Genomic DNA, 20,494 nt, shown 5'->3' on the forward strand with positions numbered 1-20,494 from the left:
CCTGACACTGTGACAGTATCCCCCGCTTTTCCTAATCGACCTTTTTGCACTTTCCAGAAGCAACTTCTGATTAACCCACAGAAAAACCCATCTTTTTATAACTTTTTATTAATACCAATTATCTTTAAAATTTAATTAAGGTTTCTTCTTTAGAAAATCCAACTTTTTTTTTTTTTAATCTAAGTAAATTTATTTTTTAACTTAAAAGTATTTTATCATTTCACGTTAAAAATTAACATGTACTAACTTGTTCTTTTTTTTCGTTTAATTTAAGGTAATCGGCTAATGGAAGTGTTTTTTGCCGATGATTAGTAGAGACTGACTACTCTGTCTTCTATATAATCATTCCACTCAGCTTTTGTTCCGCAAAGCTCACATTTTCAAGCTTAAGCTTTAAGCTTTATCAGAGAGAGAGAGAGAGAGAGAATAGCAGAAGAAGCAAAGAAAGAATGGAGGGGAAAGAAGAGGATGTGAAAGAAGGAGCGAGCAAGTTCCCAGAGAGGCAGCCCATAGGGACCTCGGCACAGACGGACAAGGACTACAAGGAGCCACCGCCAGCTCCACTGTTCGAGCCCGGTGAGCTCCAGTCATGGTCCTTCTGGAGGGCTGGGATCGCCGAGTTCATCGCCACCTTCCTCTTCCTCTACATCACTCTCCTCACTGTCATGGGTGTTTCCAGAGCTCCCAACAAGTGCGCCTCTGTTGGTATTCAGGGCATTGCTTGGGCCTTTGGGGGTATGATCTTTGCCCTTGTTTATTGCACTGCTGGTATCTCAGGTTAGACCTCTCTCTCTCTCTCTCTTTAACTCTGAAGAAAAGAAACATGTTAAAACGAGGGTAGCTTTCTTCAGATTTTTTTAATATATATATACATTAATTTGCTATGCCTTACTCTTGTGTCTTTTGAGAATCAGGGGGAGGGTTGGTCGTTTTTTGTAATGACTTTTTCTTTCTCTATTTGGCTGTTTGTTTGCTGATGAAAACTGAGGGAAAAAAAAAAGGTTAGGCTATATGGATTTTGAGGGATCTGTTTCTAATCGATTTATTCGATTACATTTTTGTTTTTATTTGTTTACTCAATTTTTTTTTTTTTTTTTTTTTTTTTTTTTTTTTTTTAAAAAAAAAAGGGTCTAATAGAATATCTGAGATTTTCCATTGGGACTGTTCTTAACATTTGGTTGGACTCTGAGAAAATTGGAGGAACGAGGAATCAAATACATATTAACTCTTCCATTTTCTCACTTAATAAGCTGTTCACCTTTGTCTGATTTTTAATAATGTGCCTTGTGTCCATGGTTTGTCCAGGTGGACACATCAACCCAGCTGTGACATTTGGTCTCTTCCTTGCAAGGAGGCTTTCTCTGACAAGAGCACTATTCTACATAGTGATGCAATGCCTTGGTGCAATCTGCGGTGCTGGTGTGGTGAAGGGATTCCAAAAAACACAATATGAAATGGTGGGTGGTGGAGCCAATGTAGTGAACGATGGCTACAGCATTAGGGATGGCCTTGGGGCTGAGATTGTTGGCACTTTTGTTCTTGTCTACACAGTTTTCTCTGCAACTGATGCTAAGAGAAATGCACGAGACTCCCATGTACCTGTAAGTATTACCCTATTTCTTTCTTCTTTTTCTATGCATACATTTTTAACTACAAATTAAGACTTTGAATGGCAAATAAGTATAGAAGAGGAAAAAGAAATAAATCAATTACACACGAGACACAATACTAATGTGGCTCAACAGTCAACATTGCCTACATGCAGGCGGATATAATCATGGAGAAATTTGACTGACAAGTGATGGAGTATACTAAGGTTGTGAGAAATACTCAAATCCCCAGCCTAATACCCTTAAAGCCTCAATATACTAAAAGCCTGAGTCTCACAACATGGTAAGGGAACCTTTTGATTGGACTCCTCTCTTTGCCATGATACAGAACACACTGAGAAAAGCACTATACACCCCTACATACATATAAAGACAAAGTTGGCTAGAGCAAGTTGGTTAAAGCCAAGTCAGTATGCATGGCCACGAACTGGATATTCTCCGGTTTAAATGAACGGGAGAGGATTCTAATTCCTAAGTTGGGCAGGTTTTGCATTTAATGAAAAACTGACATGACAATAAAGATCTGCATTCAAATTTCAATGTAAACTGATACAGGACAGAATAGCAATAAAGTTGGTTGCAAAATGTTGACTTAAAAGCTATTATTTGGCGTGGCATGGTGCACCTCACAGTCACACCATTCAAGCCACCACAAATCTCCATCTTAGTTTGAATTTTGTTTAGATCAATGACACAAAATCTCCTTTAAGATGTCTCCTCCAAAAATCCTAAAGGCATTACTCGTGCTACATGTTCCAATTAAGTCTGAACAGTGTATGAACTTGAGTACTGGGACTTTTTTAATCGACATGATTGCGGAAGTGTATGCTGTAGCATTTTTTCTTTACAGTAACATCTCACTAAGATACAATATCATGAAGAAGGTGGGGTCTAACATCAATATTCTTGGTCATCTCATAATTCATCTGGGTTTTAGTCAAATGTCTAGCATTTTGATTGTCACGGTATACAGCAGTGACTCCTACTGTAAGTGTAGATTAAAAACCAAACCTCTCAACTAATGGTCTCTTTCATTCCCTTTGTCGCTTAATAATTTGTGGTGATGTGGCTTCAATGGTATGGGAATAAAAAATATGGAAGGAACCACAAGTCTTTATTAATACTCTGTTGATGGAATTAACAAAGTATATTTTGTTTCCGGATAGATTCCCAATCTAATGGGATGATTTAAGGAGGAGGGCCCCAAGCTTATGGGCTAGGTGTGAGTGGGATGCATGCGTGTTTGTATGGACACACACAAAATTGTTTCAACAAATGCATTGTCATGATCATTGGTATAAGCCTCTATGAGAAGATGGTGACCACTTTGAATGTTTTAAGTCGAACATTCTATAATGTATTATATGTATACTTTCTTGCCTTCCAAACATGATGTGGTTCTTAAACGACTCATTGTTTGAGTTAAACCGCAGCTCTTGGCACCACTTCCGATTGGGTTTGCAGTGTTTTTGGTGCACTTGGCAACCATCCCCATAACTGGAACAGGCATCAACCCTGCCAGGAGCCTTGGGGCTGCCATCATCTACAACAAGGACCACGCATGGGACGACCAGGTGAGTAAAAAGTGTTGACTTGTGATTACAGTTTACATTCATTTACTTCTGGATGCGTGGACATGTGATTATATATAACTGAAGAGCGTATGATATGTTTGCTGCGTCTGCGTGCTTCAGTGGATCTTCTGGGTGGGGCCGTTCATTGGAGCTGCACTTGCTGCCGTTTACCACCTGATAGTTATCAGAGCCATCCCATTCAAGAGCAGAGCCTGAGAACTACTCCTCTTGTCTTTCATCTTTAATCTTTGTGTTTTGTTTTGTGGACCCTTAAAGACATGTTTGTTAGAACATCATATGGCTACAAACTGATTATTTGATTTTAGGGACCTAAGAACATTGGGTAGTTATGAAGACTTTGAAGGTCACAAGTATACCAACTCAACTTCTGACAAACCTATCTTCCCTTTTCTTCACGGATTATAAAAACTATAGCATTCAAAGTTTTCCACGAGTATAAATTCTAAGAAGACTAAAGCAGAGATTGGTGAACGGACTCCAACCAAATCACAGTAGTGAAACAGAGAACCAGAAGTTTCTTGACTCTCTTATTTCTCTCTCATTTTTTTAAAACAAATAAAAAATAAAAAACACAAAACAGTATAAATAAATACATATGTTGTAAAGGAAAAAAAGAAAGAAGAGGAGTGATGGGGTCTTTACTAGTATTATTGGTGAAGTTGGTGGACGCTGCATCCACCTAACCAAAAAGGCGGTGCATGTGATGGCTTTTAATTCCTCAATTTAATGTTTGAAAACCATTAACTATGCATCTATTATCATATTGCTACTCGGTTACTTGCCGTTAGTTGCCGATAGCACTTATTATGTCAGTCATCAAAATATAAACGGTATTTAATATTTTTTTTCTTCATAAAATAAAAATTGTCACGTGAGTTTGTAACTTATAAGGATAGAGATCCGCATCGAATATAAGAGAGTTAATATGGAGAATACATGTTTAATACCTACCTACTTGAACGGACAGGTAGGCCTACAAAAAACTTTCTCAACAACAAATTATTGAAAATCAAAGTATTTCTAGGATTGACCCAAGTGTTTTTTTCATTTCCATATCAATAAAAGGGCATGATACAGACCTATATATTGGATTAAATTCTTATTAAGATTTTAATTACATATAAATCAAAATTTTATGTGGGATTGCCTTTCATGTAGTTCTTATTTTTATAATATTATTTTTATTATAACTGTAATTTCTAAAATATTAATTTAAAATGTTCAAATAAATGGTAATTTAATATTGAGTCTTGGGTTAATTGTCCACCTTAACCTATCTCCATCTACCTTAATAAATTCCTATCTAAAAAAAGCAGCTTCTAATAAAAAATGGTGGCTTGTAAGTTGTACCATGGGAATTGGAGAGTGAGAGGGACATCAATTTGAAGGAAAAGTGTAGTACAGGTACATTGACAATCAATCCCACAGTGACGAAAGCATTAGGGGAAGAATATTTAGCTGATTTGCCCTAAACAATAGGGCAATGTTTGTTTGCCTGTTCCTTTTTTTAGGTGATGCCGTGATGGCCGGTTTACACTTGTCTCGCGATTAGCATTTCAGCCGACCACATAAAATGTCAATATTAATTAAATTTAGTTAATATTGTCTATTTTTTAGCTAAAGTACATATAATATAATATATTTTTTTTTGTCGGCACATAAGCCAAATGAATTTGAAGCCCCTCAACTCCTTTTAGTGACCTGAATTTCTTAGGCGGCTAGAAATTAAAAATCATTGATATTTTACCTAATTTCCAAACAAACCCCCCCCCCGGTCCCAACAACTAATTCCTTGCAAGAATCCCACAAGTAATCAAAGCGTTATTAAAATTTAAAAGGCAGCAACTAGAAGGTTATTATCGTCTAAAACAAGAAAGTACCCCACCAACTAATACCAATAAAATTGCTGGAAAAAAAAAAAAAAAAAAAAAAGCTTCTAAACATCATCCAACCCAATTACCACACTCACCAACATTGGAACGAACATTCCAATGTCTCATCAATTCTAAGTGTTTTTTTTTTTTTTTTTTTTAAGCGAAAATAATTCCTGTACTTCCAATTAATTGCTTCAAATATGAAATTATTTATTAATAATATGTAATTACTGTTGAGTTATTTTCGTTTATAGTAGAGTATTTAATACTTTTAAAAAAAATTATTTACTGTAGTGTCTACCATATTTAAGAAAGTGTGAGAAAGAAAGAAAGAAAGAAAAAAACACTTTTTGCTTGTAATGCATTGCTTCAATATCTAATATGATGACACTATATAAGAACATGCTTGCTTAAAAATTTGTGCTAAAAAAAAAAATCGGTATGTTTGGTAAAAACATTAAAAAATAAATAAATAAATTTTTTTTATTCTAAAAATTGTTAAAACGCATTTTTTAAAAAATAAAAAAACTGAAAAATAAAGTTTTTTTTTCTAAAAAGTTATTTTTGACTTAAAAAGTGCTATTTTACAACACTTCTCGAACATGCCCTGAGTCCTAGGGGTGGGCAAATTAACTGTCTAGCGATTACCAACTGCCTACCGATGACAACCAAACCGAAATTAACCGTCAACCGACTTTTGCAGTTCGAAAATTGGTATAAATTTTTTATACCGAAATCGCTTCGGTTCGGTTAATCGATATAAAATTATTTTTATCGGTTAGCTGAGCTGAACCAAACATGCATAGTAACATATATTTGCCAAGGTTTGTGATTGTCTAAATTTACCCATATTTTTGTAGGTTCTATGTAGATAATCAATTTTATATCTTGCAATTTTCCATTAATACAAAAGTTTTAATCTCTTTATTTATTATTCAAAGTTACTTCTGAAAATATATGTGAAAATACATAGTGTGCCTTCCTTAAAACTTGTGTAACCAATTTGTGAACATTTAAAACAATGAGAACATAAAGAACTTTTCACTAAAAATATATGTTAGAAAAGTGTTACACTCGCTAAAGCTCCAGGCCTGTACATAAAAGTTATTATTTGGGCCCCCAATATTGATCTTAGTGCAAAAAAAAAAAAAACTGTTTAATAAGTTATTTTAGGCTTGCTAGCCCCCCCAAAAAAACCAATTTTTTGCCAATTTAAAAATATCATTGACTCAATTAAAAAGGCTCGCGGTTAATCAATTAACCGACAAAAATTAACCAAAATTTTCTAAATACTTTCTTATGGAAATGCTATTGGTAAATTAACCGATTTAACCGACATTTTCGGTTAACTGACCGATAATGACTTTTTCGAATTGAACTGAACTGATTCCCACCCTCTCTTACTACTAATACTACATAGAACATGTAGGTACAAAAGCTGTTGATATACAATCCGCTAAAGCCTAGTTTGATTTTGGAAAAAAATAATAATAATAATTAGAGGTAATTAGCGTAAGTTATTTTCTATATTTTATATATTAGGCTCTATTTGTTTCGACCTAAAATATTTTGTCGAAAAAAAGTTTTTCATATTTTTCAATATTTGATGCTATTGAAAAAGCCTATTTAGTTTCGAAAAATTGTTTCCCATTTAAATTTCATAAACCAATTTTCAAGTTTAAGTTTCTTCTTTTCAAACTATCAAAATTTGCTAGACATGCGCCGGAGGTCTTCGATTGTTTTTCTTGTTGCTCATTTTTCATAGAAGCCAAACGCCAATTTTTTTTTTATATTTTAAATCATTATTTCTAACAAAACATGATTTGTTAAAAATATTTTTAACTAAAAAAACGTGTAACATTTGTTTGGAGCCTTAGTTAAACCGAAAAACCACTTCTATTAAATAACAATGGTCGAAGTCAAAACTAATTAACCAACCCAACGAAGGTGATTTTAAAAGAGCCATTAAAGCATTTTAGTAGTTTCACCAAATTTTATTAGCCAAAATAGCTAAAAATTATTTTTCTCTATTTTAACTATCTACATTTTAAAGTATTTTCAGCAGCCTAACAATTTTAACTATTTAATTTAAATATTATTTTTCAAATATTTTTTTATTCTTTATCTAAACATATATATTTTTTTGAATGTTAATTTGTTTTATTTCAAATAAAATTATTTAAAGACCTCATGAGAAAACAAAATTAAAAGCTGGTCGATAGTTGTAATAAGATTCTAAACCCAAGTCCTTAAAATTATTCTAATCTATGGGTTGATGTTTTAATTGGAGTAGACATTCGTGCTAGAGAATTAAACTATATGTTGGATAAATCTACAATATTTATTCATGCTCCAAGTGATATAGAAAGCAGGAAAGAAAAAAAATATATTAAAATGATTATTTATTGCTTTTCACTAATTTAGCTTATCAAAATAACTATTTCGGTGAGGATATTAAAAATGCATTAAGGCTCGTAGCCTTCGGGGATAAAAGCTCAACCAATAGCAATAGCAAAGTCAAGACCCAATTCCGTATTTTCACACTCCAACCCCCTCATTTAAAACGCAACGGTTCCCTCTCGTAGAGATAGAACCCAGTCCCTCTCTGTGTTCAGCGAGAGAGAACGGGCGAGAAATACAGAGCGAAACTGTTAGGTAACCTATTTCTGTATCGGGCCTAAATCAACCATGTCTCCGCCGCAACCGAGCCGAAACTTCCCGTCCATAACGAAGTGCTTGGGTTCCTCGTACGAGTCGATTGCGGCCGATCTCGATGGCACTCTGCTCCTCTCCAGTAGCTCCTTCCCCTACTTCATGCTCGTCGCCGTCGAAGCCGGTAGCCTCCTCCGCGGCCTCGTCCTCCTCCTCTCGCTTCCTCTCGTCATCATTTCCTATTTCTTCATCTCCGAAGCCATAGGGATCCAAATCCTCATCTTCATCTCCTTCTCTGGCCTCAAGATCCGCGACATCGAGCTCGTTTCGCGTGCCGTACTTCCTCGGTATTAAATCTAACGAGCAAACTCCACTCTACCTGAATATTTAGGGTTTCACATGTGATTTTTAAATCTTCTGTTCAGGTTTTACGCGGCGGATGTGAGATCGGATAGCTTCGAGGTGTTCGACAAGTGCAAGAGGAAGGTGGTCGTGACGGCGAATCCGACGGTGATGGTGGAGCCGTTTGTGAAGGACTTTCTCGGCGGACACAAAGTGCTGGGCACGGAAATCGAGGTGAACCCTAAGACGAAGAAGGCGACGGGGTTCGTCAAGAAGCCCGGGGTTTTGGTGGGAAAATGGAAGAGGATAGCCATCTCGAAAGAGTTCGGCGAGGAAGTGCCCGATCTTGGGATCGGCGACCGCAAGACCGATCACGATTTCATGTCAATCTGCAAGGTTCGTATCGTTTGTGCTCATCAAATTTAGGCATCTTGACTATCTTCAGCGGTTTATTATCTCAAATCTCTTAGTTTTGTTATTGCTAAATGATTTCGAAGAAACGATTGAGTGCACCATTCAGGGATTCAGCAAAGATTAATACATAATAAAAACTATTACGATATCTCGGATTAAAATAAAATTTTTAAAAAAGTAACGTAAAGCTTGGTTCGTGAATGATGTGATTGTGTGATTGTCATGATATACATGTTTAGTTCTTGCGTGTTCTTGCTGGTTTGAACAAAGAATAATGTAATTTTGTTGCAATTTGTTTAACTAGTCAAGACAAAACAAGTCCATGAATGAAAAATGGATGATGTCTGACGTGGCAGCGTGAGTGAAGTAGCATGGGGCAGAACGTTGACGTTTTGTTTTGATAGCTGAGCCCCGCGGGACCCACGGTCTTAACCATCCTCAACAACCTGCCAGCATAGCTTGTCCGTACAACGAATTAACGCGCTATATACTAGGATTAATTAGCATTCACCCCATGCAGTTTTAATATTAATTAGCTTTATTTTCAAAACACGGATAGGGTTGGCCGTTTGGGGCCTACCGCTTAAATTCGAGGACCACAATAGATATGTGAACCCTTCTTGGTCACTTATTGATTTCATGCTCTCTACTTTTAATTTATTCTATCTTTCATATTTAACGCTAAATGTTATTTTTATGCTTTTTTTTTTTTCTTTTTTCTTTTCAAAAATAATTTGTCTTTTGGAATTATGTTTGGAACTACTAAATCAACAAGAGGAAATAATAGGGGAATAAAAGGATTAAGATCTCTTGGCTTAGTTACTAAAGATTTATTCGTGTGCTAATACAATATAATTCTATATTTTGTTTTTATTTTTTTATTTTTTCGAAGTAACAACAAAAAGAAAGGGATCGAGGGAGGTGCTATGCTGTTTTGTGTCTGCAACTTTCGTATGTACTTATATATTTCATATTTATTTTTCATTGCTGTTCCATGATAAATGTTGGCTGTGGCTTAACAGGAGGGTTACATGGTACACCGTAGCAAATCAGCGACTCCAGTCGCACAGGATCGCCTTAAAAGTCCAATCATCTTTCACGATGGCCGTCTAGTCCAGCGCCCGGACCCACTCAATGCCCTTCTCACCTACATCTGGCTCCCATTTGGATTCATCCTCTGCATCATGCGCGTGTACATCAATCTCCCTCTCCCCGAGCGCATCGTACCGTACACGTACGCCATGCTCGGCATCAATCTCGTGATCCGTGGAAACCCACCCCCTCCCCCATCCCCTGGTTCCCCCGGTAACCTGTACGTATGCAATCACCGCACAGCCCTCGACCCAATCATAATAGCCATCGCGCTCGGACGCAAAGTTTCTTGTGTGACATACAGTGTAAGCCGCCTCTCAAGGTTCCTATCACCAATCCCAGCCGTTGCCTTGACCCGTGATCGTGCGGCTGACGCAGCCCGCATCTCATCGATACTTCAAAAGGGTGATCTGGTGGTGTGCCCGGAGGGAACCACGTGTCGGGAGCCCTACTTGCTGCGGTTCAGTGCTTTGTTCGCAGAAATGAGTGATAGGATCGTCCCCGTGGCAGTCAACTGTAAGCAAAGCATGTTCTACGGCACGACCGTACGTGGAGTCAAGTTCTGGGACCCTTATTTCTTTTTCATGAACCCAAGGCCCACCTACGAGGTCACGTTCCTCGATCGGTTGCCGGAGGACATGACGTGTAAGGCTGGGGGGAAATCATCGATCGAGGTGGCGAATTACGTGCAGAAGGTGTTGGGTGATATGCTGGGGTTTGAGCGCACTGGATTGACTAGGAAGGACAAGTATATGTTGCTTGGAGGGAATGATGGGAAGGTGGAGTCCATGTACACCGCCAAGAAGTGAAAATTGTCGGTTACTGTACTAAGTCAGTGCAGTATTTAATGCCATTGGAGCCAGACAGAAGAGAGGTCTGATTTAATGCCATTGGGTATTGGCTGTCAAACTGTTGAGAAGGCTTTATTGCTCAACTAGTATTGGGTCATGTTAAGTTGTGTAGAAAGTAATTGCTCTTTTGTTTTTTGTTTGCAATCTAAAATTGCTTAAATGTTTTTGATTATTAGATCAAGAAATTCAGACCTTTGTTACTGGTTGTCATTATTTCCTTCATGGTTAATGAAATTAAAATTTGAGGTTTTTGAGTACCATCTCGACAGCAATCTTGAGCCCATCTCTTAAGGCCCAGAGTTGCACGCATGTGGCAGAGGCCAGTCCTACATTACGGACAAGCCAAGCAAAGCCTAGCCCTTGAAACTCAAATTCGGCTCGATTAATAAAAGAGCTGATTTTGAGTCAAGTTTATTTTGATTGAGCGCACCTCAATCATTTACAGTCATACATGGGGTTGTACAAGTAGTTAAGGTTAACAGTTATTTCTTCTAACCAACCGCTTTAGGCGTTTAGGTGTTTATGGAAGTATAACTGTAACTGCTCTGTTGTAGGTGATTAGTAATTAGTAAAACTCATAATTGCACCGCATTACTGCTTTTTAGAAATGAGCCTTTCTTAAACCTCTTTGAGATATTTTTGGCATTTTTTAAATAATTAGAAGGCTTCAAAATGTAATAAAGCTCAAGAATATTATTATTTTTATAAATAAAGATCAATTTCATTAAATTCAAAATGGAAGTCTTACCATTCAGGGTATTGGTTCAATGACTCAAATTTTTTTTCAAGTGGTCGAGGTTAGGGTATGGTTTCGAATCTTCGCAATGAAGAATCTACACATATACCTAATTAGTATTAGCCGCATTAGATTCCTTTTTGATGTTCGTGGGGCTGGGTCAAGCTATGGTTCAGTTGGATTTGAGGAAGCTGTTGCGGTTCTCATCGTTTAGGCTCCTCTTGTGCGGCTCTCAACAAGTAAATGTTATTATGGTTACACGACTCATACCCAGATAGGATAGCCACGATTTGTGTTCTCGGCTTACTTTTTTTAATTTAAAAAAAAATATAAATAAAAAAAAAAACGAAAATCTTATATCAAACGAACAAAAATGATGTCATTTTGTATATTATTATTAGTAATAATTTTTTCTAACAACCTACAAAAACAATTACACAATTCGCAATTATTAGACGGTTAATAACCATCCACGTATACACGTCAAATAAGTGCCCTTTTAGCTAACAAGACAGAATTTTTGGGTAAAGCAACAAAATCTAACCTGCCACCTTTCATGAATCGGAATATTCCACGAATGATTTTAAACACACAACGATGAAACAAATACAAAAATAATAAAAAATTCGGAGCAAAATATACAAGACGCTGCGCTTTTGTGCCTTTTTTCCGTTGACGCTGCCTGATCGCAACGCTTGCGACGGAAAACGCCTCCTCAATAGGTACGGGTCAGATTTCCCTCATCTTAATTTCCGAGACTACCCATGCTCTCACCCTTTATTCACAATCAGTCACAATCAAAACCCTCAGTAAATGCATCTTGCATGGAGAGGCATTGAATAATTTCCGTCCAATTTTATTCAGGACCTTTCATAACGAGATGATGTGCCACGTGTCAGCCTCTCGACCCCCCCTTTTCTCGTTCACAACGCCACTGAGATTTTTTTCCCGCTTTTGAAAAACGAAAAACAAAAATCCACAAAAATCGTTCGAAGCTCTCTGGTTATCCTCTCTATCCTGAGAGTGAGAGAGGCCAGGGCAGAGGGCACAAAGAGAGCTCAAACGGCGTTGTGTACTGATAATTGAGTTTGGTCCTTGGCTCTCTGAAATGGACTAAGAGCTTTTGAGCTTCAATCTGATAGAGCTTTCGCTGAAGAAATGCCCATCGGCGGTTTAATCTCGAACCGGAATTTCGGTTCCGTTATAGGCTCAGGTTTAGTTCACCTTTCTTATCTTTTTCTTTTATAGATGAAATTAAATAATTATTATGCTTGTATGTCTTGTGCTGGTCTGAGCGGGGTTCCGTAGCTGCATTTTGTGAATTCTTGGTTCCTTGCGAATTATCGAATTCGTATTCAGAGTTCTGCATCGCTCTTTGGATTTGCTTGGAAGTTGGAATTGATTTGGATTTGCTTTGTGGAATTGGATTTTCTTATCTGAATTTTACTTGCTTTGTGGAATGGAGCTAAAAAAATTAAGCTGCATGCAATTTGTATGTGGATCTTATGTGCTAATATGGACCTCAATTTGATTTACTACTGACTTTCTGCACAAAATTTGACTTAAATAAAGCTTGTTTTATTACTGAATTCAACAGCTTTTTTTTTTTTTTTTCCCCTGTTTCAATTACATTCAATTCCGTCTCTTTTAACTGAATGCAAATTTTCAGCTATATAACTTGGTGAGATACCCAGGACGGAAGCAGGATTTCTTAATAGAAGTATGAATGAGGGACAAGTCTAATTTTGAAATGGGCTTTAGTCAAATTTAGAAGCAACACTTATTTATGAGTTTCAAATTCTTATTCCTTGTTGAAACAAGGAATACCAAATTACTTATGTGACAAAAAAGATGTTTTCATTTCACACTAGGAAGACTCAAATAAGTATTTTATTCAAAATAGAAGTTTAGGATAAAAATTGTACAGAGTCTAGAGACACCAGGGCATACCCGAACATACTACAACCTAGAGCATTTCCAAATTGAAAAAGGAGTTTTCAGGTTCGCACGTCATCTGAAATATCTCATGATCTTTGCAGGCACCTATTTTAAGAAATAATTAACGATTCCATAAAGGTGCTAAATCTAAACTGGCTAATTAAAAATAATGTTAATAATTTTAGTTCAACTACCGTAGAGTTACTCTAGAAAATGTAGAGGATGCTAATCCTTGCTAAACTAAAAAATTGATACAATGCATACCGTTAGCAGAGGAGCTCATTTTATACAATAATTTTTTTTAAAAAAAAATCATTTTATGGTGTTTTTATCTTTATCCACTTAAGGAAATGATTCGGTGTGCTCAACAAAATATGCAACTTCATTTTTTAATTTATTTTTAATTTACTTTCTGATTTTCAAAAACAACTTATTATATTTAATTTCAACCTTTTATGGAATTTCAGAATTCTACAATTTAGAATGTAAACCTTTTGTTTAAAATTTTTACATGAAGCCCTGCATATTTTATAGTATTTTAATTTGACCCCAACTTCCTTTATTCATCTTCCTTCAGTGGTGGCAAATTAACTATCCCATAATTATTTCAAATACTCCAAGCCATAACCCTATCACTATGTTTCTGGAATTCCATGAATGTAGCTCCGGTTCTGGCTATGCAGTTATAATCAATCTTCCTAAGAAGAGCAGGATTTCTGGTTTCAGCTACATGCAGCTCCTCTTCTAGGTTCTTTACTTGTTAGAGCAGGCCCAGAACCCTCTCTCTGTGTAAAATCTCAACAATACTATGGAGGAGGATTGCTAATTTGATGTTGTCATCATCTGTGTTACAAGTATTAACTTTCTGTTGCAGCATTTGCTGACATTTTGACAAACTTCTTTATGTTAATGTTTTACATAATTGACTCACATGCTGCCTTCTATATTTGAAGTTGCAAACTCAGTGAATTAAAGAAGTTGGGCAAATTTCCTACTTAGATTCGTGTATAATAATTTCCTTAGATGTCTTTTCATTGATAGCTTTACCAAGATTGAACCTAATATGTCAGAATCTGCTTTATGATGTGCTTGAGGTTCTAATGTTGGCAGGTAAATTATGTCAAAGAGAACATGCTATTTCCCATCAGAGAGGAGAGCATCCAGGTGTTTCTATTGCTATACCCCGACATGGACCTGGGAATATGTTCTACAAACACTTAGGTAATCTGAGGGCAGATGTTGCTTTATCTAGAGGCTTATATGGACCATTTCTACATGCTTGCGTTCCTTCAGGTGGAAAAATTCCAAAGCCAATAGGAACTTTGCATGATGACAGGAAGCATCCTCATCCAGTGCCCTTGCAAACTATTTGTGGGATCAAACCGAGGCAAGGAATCTGTAGAAGATGTCAATCCTATCTTTCTTCAGATTCGGTTCAGAGCAGTCAGTTTCAACCAAGATGGCTAAGTACATTTAGTGTAAAAACCAGGCAATGCCAAAATTCTGAGCATGTTAAGCCAAACAGGACCTGTGCTCACTACAAGGCTGAGGACTATGACATAACAGAAGCAAAGGTGGACTCACTGGCATCAGCAGAGGGGTCAACTGAAACTGTTTTAGTAGAAGGAAATGTGCAGGAAGTATCTCCTTGGTGGGAGGAGTTTCCCAAGCGCTGGGTGATTGTACTGCTCTGTTTTAGTGCGTTTCTATTATGCAACATGGACCGTGTGAGTATTTTTATGGTTTTTGTTTCTTTAATCATAACCGACATCTGTATTCTCATGGATTTTGGAGTTAACGATCATTTTTTCCACTTCACATATTTCTAGTAGTTATGCCTTCCAATTATAAATGGGTATCCTGAAGGTGTTTCAAGGTGTCTCATGATATGTATACAAAAAATCTAAATTGTAGTAACTTAAATGTTCACGTCTTAGTGAACATGAGCCCTGCAGATTGCAGTACATCCAAGATGCTCGCTAGAAAAATGTTTGTCATATATGCAATACCTTTTATTGCTAACTGATTTGATTAATCCCTGTAGGTGAACATGAGCATTGCAATACTTCCAATGTCAAAGGAGTTTAACTGGAACAGTGCAACAGTTGGCTTAATTCAGTCCTCCTTTTTCTGGGGTTACCTACTTACTCAGGTTTGACTCAATATATCTGGAATACGTTGGTGTTATCTGAAAATGCTCTTAACTTTTTATTTGCTGTCTTCTTTCGAGTACATCACCGAACAGGTAGTCAAGTTTCTTCCAGTGACATTTATGGTTTGAGGGATGAGATTTTATCTATATGACATGGCACTGGTACATGTTCCAGTCTTCAAACTTCTTTGAATCTAACTGTAATCTTTTTAAACTTTTCCGAAGTATAGATCGTTGGAGGCATATGGGCAGATAAAATTGGTGGGAAGCTAGTATTAGGTTTTGGAGTGATCTGGTGGTCAGTAGCAACAGTTTTGACACCTATTGCTGCAAAAATCGGGCTTCCTTTCCTGCTTGTCATGCGTGCTTTCATGGGGATCGGAGAGGTTGGTCTCTTCCCATGCTTTTCTTTGTCTTTTAGCTTGACTTATCTACGTCATTTAGATTTTAAATCATGTGGTCAATTAAGCAATTTTCTTTCTGCTTTATGAAATGGCTATCCCAGCTTTGCAAGTGATCTATAGTACAAAAGACAGATAGCTACATGCTATACTGCCAGAAAAGTGAGACAAGGGGCTAATTAAACTAACTTCAAAACGATATTAATCATATACCCCTTAAAGATATGAAATGTTAAAAACTTGTATGTGCATTAGGGTACTTTTTTTCTCGTACAATGCAGATTAGGTGTATTGCTTTTGTAGCTCAAGATATTGTACGTTCTTTTTTTTTTTTTTTAACTGTTTCCAGTGATGCAATTAAAGTTGAAATTTTCTCCAATGAGTTAATGTTGTATGCAAGCTTCCTCCTAGTAGAGACAGGTTCTTTTTTTCTTCTATTTGGTAAGTTGATAGAGGAGTCTTGTCCTTGACAGTGATCACTTTCTGTACAGGGTGTTGCCATGCCTGCAATGAATAATTTACTTTCTAAGTGGATTCCAGTGTCAGAGAGAAGCAGAGCACTTGCACTAGTATACAGTGGCATGTACCTTGGTTCTGTCGCAGGGTTGGCTTTCTCTCCTGCTCTTATCCAAAATTTTGGGTGGCCATCTGTATTTTACTCATTTGGCTCCCTTGGAAGTATCTGGTTTGCATTATGGCTAAGAAAAGTAAGATTTACTTTCTTCTTCTAGTCCCCAGTGGCAAAGAAAATTGCCATCCCCAAATTAAAATTTTCTCCTGTTTTAGATGTCGTGCCATGTGAGTTAACTCTAATTTTTTTTTCCAGGCATATAGCTCACCAAAAGAAGACCCGGAAGTTAGTAAAGAGGAAATAAGGCTTATCTTGGGTGGCAGCATACCAAAGGAACCTGTTTCAGTTATTCCTTGGAAATTGATTTTATCAAAAGCACCTGTTTGGGCTCTTATAATCTCCCACTTCTGCCATAATTGGGGAACATTTATTCTATTGACGTGGATGCCTACTTACTACAATCAGGTACTTGACCCATTGTTGCAATTTTGTGAGATGCATAAATATCTTCACATGCATAGCATTCATAATTATTCTATCACTTAAATGGATACATCCACATTGACATACAGATTTAGAAATAATTTCTTCACCTGTGACAAATTTCATCAGCATTAGCCGTCTACTAGGTTGATTGTTTTGTTTGGAGACTGACTTGCATCAAGTTGAAATCAGTTCTGCAGTCTTTAGTTAATACGTGCTACCTTATGTGCTTGCTTATGATGCATGATGTTCTCTAAAACTCCAAATTCCCTGACCTCTACAAAATTTTTGATGCATAGATGCAGTAATTGTAAATTTACCAAGCCATTTTGGACCGACAAGGTTGCTGAAAAATGATATTCAAACTATCCTTTTCCCTTTACCTTGATGTTGTATTTTCATCACCAAGAGCTTTCATGCTCACAAGATTCTGTAGAAAGTCTAAGTAATAGTCCAGTGCTTTGGAAAATGGAAAGGAAAATGGAAGATAGAATCTAGTTTGTGAGGGTTGATATAGATCTTTGCCCAATAAGCTTATAATTATACCAGTATCTATTATACTCAATTACAAAGTTAGAGGGCACCGGAGTGTAACTTAGTCTTCATGTGAAATACTTATTGTTCACTATATCTTACTTCTATTTCTCTTCTGTATCTTTTGAGGTTTGAGTGAACAGAAATGTTCATTAGCTTGTTAATTTTTCTGAATATGAGTTAATGAGACCAAGTTATTTTTGTCCTTTTAATTTTGGTTATTTTCTCAGGTTTTGAAGTTCAACCTTACTGAATCTGGGCTCTTCTGTGTCTTGCCATGGTTGACCATGGCTGTTTTTGCAAACATAGGAGGCTGGATTGCAGACACACTAGTGAGCAGAGGTCTTTCCATAACAGCAGTTCGCAAGGCAAGATTCGGTATTCTCTGATTTCGAAATGTTAGTGATGTAACATTGACTATAATACAATACCACTGTTTGTAGATTGATAAACAATCCAGATACACACAAACACAATAATATTTTTGATTCGTAATATAATTTTTTATGAGCCTTGGTATTCATTATGTTGGCAGTGCACATATTACTGATTTGCAACCGTCTTTTCCATATGGTTTGTGTCCTGATGGTGTTGCCAAGCAACTATTCCATGGTCAATATCGATTAAACTACAAGATATCAGATATATGGTATTTATTGACTAGATGAATGAAATTCTAGACATTGTTCTGATAACGAAATATGCAGGCATGTATTTTTACATGTTACTGTGGAATAGTTTTTCAAATAGAGTTCTTACAGTTTCTTCAATTTGAGACAGATGATTATACTAGCCTTTTTTTTCTTTTTTTTTTTTTTTTTTTTTTTTTTTAATATATATATATATATATAAATTATTATTATGTTAAAAATCCAATATAGATGTAATCAATGCTTTTCTCATTTCACTTCTTCAAAATAATTTTGCAACAAATACGTTTCATGTTGCAGATCATGCAATCAATTGGGTTTTTGGGCCCGGCCTTCTTCCTTACGCAGCTGAGCCATGTCAAGACACCTGCTTTGGCTGTGCTATGCATGGCGTGCAGTCAGGTTTGAGCTAGTTTAACATCTTTATCACTCTAGCTCAGGGACAGAGCCAAGATTTTCATTCAGTGGATGCAATTAATTTTTAATGAAGCATATCAAGTTCAAGTTTATAATATGTAGAAAATTCTGCTTTATTACCATAATACTATTGAAGCTAGTCTTTTGGCGTCCTTAGCTAGTCTTCGTGGCTCTTATAATAATACCATTGAAGCAAATAGATCTGAAAATGAGTGCTTATGCTTTTTCCAAAGTAAGCTCATACAATGAGGTGTTTGCACATCTATGGAGCTTAAACCAGTCCACTAAGTTCTGCATGGCATTTGAACTGGTTGTCTAAAAAAGAAGTAGAAATGCAATTGCCAAATTGTAAAGAAACTATCTTTGAGAGGAATTCCAGTTGCAACTTTATGACCTCTGAGGATGGCACCTTGGGAAGGAAAGCCAGGCATGCACCTTTTATTAGAAGTTTCACTAACTTGCAATGAGATGACATAATGTTACTATCTAGTAAATAGCAAAGGAAAATATCTACTAAAAAAGAAAAAAAAACTTTGTACCATACATGAATATGTACCAGAACCTATATGGCGCTCTATTTAAGTGCAGCTGAATATGTAATAAAGGCTTGTGATGAAATGGAGATGACATTTCACATGGTCTCACTTATTTGTTTAACAGTAGTTGTGGAAGCAGTGCCTACTAGTGTCTATTCTTTCAGCAACCTTGAGCAACCTTGAAATCCAACTGATTAATGCGTACTTTTTTCTTGACAGGGATGTGATGCATTTTCACAATCTGGTCTGTATTCCAATCACCAAGACATTGGACCACGCTATTCTGTGAGTTATTGCTATCTTTATATTGCCATACATACGACTGTAAAGCATTGCAATACATAACTTCCTATATACTTTCTAAAATACTATCACCATAATAGAATGTTCTAACATGTATATAAATTATTCAAAGATGAAAAAGTAATTGATTAAGCTCCTCTTTGCTTTCATGTATTCACCAAAAAGTAATCAATTTATTTGACGTTCAAGCTTATACGAAATCAAAAGCTTAAATAGTAATCAGTCTTCCAAAAAACTACAAAAAAAAAATAAACCTATAATAACTTCAATCACAGGGAGTATTGTTGGGACTGTCAAACACGGCTGGAGTGCTTGCTGGTGTCTTTGGTACAGCTGCAACTGGTTACATACTCCAACGAGGTAAAACCATACACCCCTTCATGTGAAAATTAGCTCTGGAATCCTGCTACACTGGCGCCACTTCAATCAGGATTTCAGTCATTTGTGGAGGGACCCAAAACAGGGGCTGAAATCCTCATGGCAGTGGTACTGGTACTGCAGGAGCAACAGACGAAATTTGCGTTTGCTTATCGACTCTCTGTTTCAGTTAGATGTATGCTTCTCAAACTCTTCTTCTGCAGGTTCTTGGGATGATGTATTCAAAGTGGCGGTTGGATTGTACATCATAGGCACAATAGTCTGGAACCTCTTTTCAACTGGAGAAAAAATTCTTGAATAATAAATGCAAGAATGCCTGGAAAATGCAGCCGATGTAACTATAGAGATCAAGTTATGAAGAGATGGAAGAAAATGACGAAACGAAGCATGATCAACGCATGCAAACCCTGCCTGGGCAAACCACGCTAAAGATGCTTCTGCTAAAGTTTCTATACCAACTTGTGAAGCCCTTAATTTTGCTCTGACAACTTTTGGCTCGACATTTTAAGAGACCTTTTTACAGGTTGATGCCATTTTCTTTTTGTTTATTTTACATGGTGTTAACACACAGAATTTACGGGCAATTTGCACCCATGAAACAAAGTACATTTCACGGAAGAGGACCTAATGACAAACTCAAAATCTCTACAGTTGATGAATCTATATCATTCTTATTGAATGCCTCCGAAGAACAGCTACATTATTTCTACTTCCTTAGAGATATGGCATTTAAGTGTCACATGCATTCCATGTGTTGCATGCCTCCTTCCTTCAAGTAGTTGCTTTATATATTTATATATATAATCCGCATGTAGGCTTCCTTGGTCGCCAATCAACGTTCCTGGATGTGAAAGAACATGTGTTTGTTGTTTAATTGCATAGCTGGAACTAGATTTCTCCATCTGCTAAGTCGTCAACAAAAATTGCTGGGCTTCACAACAATTATCTACATGAATTGCTAGTAA

General features: G+C 36.6%; 3 protein-coding genes across 4 annotated transcripts; all 3 read left to right on the plus strand.

The window, feature by feature from the left end:
• Positions 1-304: 304 nt before the first annotated feature.
• Positions 305-3,628, plus strand: LOC132186858 (aquaporin PIP1-1). Its single transcript, XM_059600960.1, has 4 exons — positions 305-777; positions 1,306-1,601; positions 3,044-3,184; positions 3,305-3,628. The coding sequence occupies exons 1-4, from the start codon at positions 450-452 to the stop codon at positions 3,398-3,400; spliced, it is 861 nt and encodes a 286-aa protein (XP_059456943.1). The 5' UTR covers positions 305-449; the 3' UTR covers positions 3,401-3,628.
• A 4,020-nt stretch (positions 3,629-7,648) lies between these two features.
• On the plus strand, positions 7,649-10,681 carry LOC132187517 (probable glycerol-3-phosphate acyltransferase 8). Its single transcript, XM_059601856.1, has 3 exons — positions 7,649-8,078; positions 8,157-8,469; positions 9,510-10,681. Exons 1-3 carry the CDS (start codon positions 7,768-7,770, stop codon positions 10,386-10,388), a joined length of 1,503 nt encoding a protein of 500 aa, XP_059457839.1. The 5' UTR covers positions 7,649-7,767; the 3' UTR covers positions 10,389-10,681.
• A 1,289-nt stretch (positions 10,682-11,970) lies between these two features.
• Positions 11,971-20,208, plus strand: LOC132188753 (ascorbate transporter, chloroplastic). 2 transcript variants are annotated; one of them, XM_059603288.1, is made up of 12 exons: positions 11,971-12,379; positions 14,215-14,325; positions 14,398-14,831; positions 15,149-15,256; positions 15,487-15,642; positions 16,149-16,364; positions 16,484-16,693; positions 17,476-17,613; positions 18,196-18,297; positions 19,068-19,133; positions 19,427-19,511; positions 19,733-20,208. In XM_059603288.1, exons 1-12 carry the CDS (start codon positions 12,325-12,327, stop codon positions 19,828-19,830), a joined length of 1,779 nt encoding a protein of 592 aa, XP_059459271.1. In that variant the 5' UTR covers positions 11,971-12,324; the 3' UTR covers positions 19,831-20,208. The 2 variants fall into 2 exon arrangements, with proteins under 2 accessions (XP_059459271.1, XP_059459270.1); XM_059603287.1 differs by having other exon boundaries at positions 14,215-14,831.
• Positions 20,209-20,494: the final 286 nt, after the last annotated feature.

This window comes from Corylus avellana, chromosome ca7 (assembly GCF_901000735.1).
Source record: "Corylus avellana chromosome ca7, CavTom2PMs-1.0".
Lineage (NCBI taxonomy): Eukaryota > Viridiplantae > Streptophyta > Magnoliopsida > Fagales > Betulaceae > Corylus > Corylus avellana.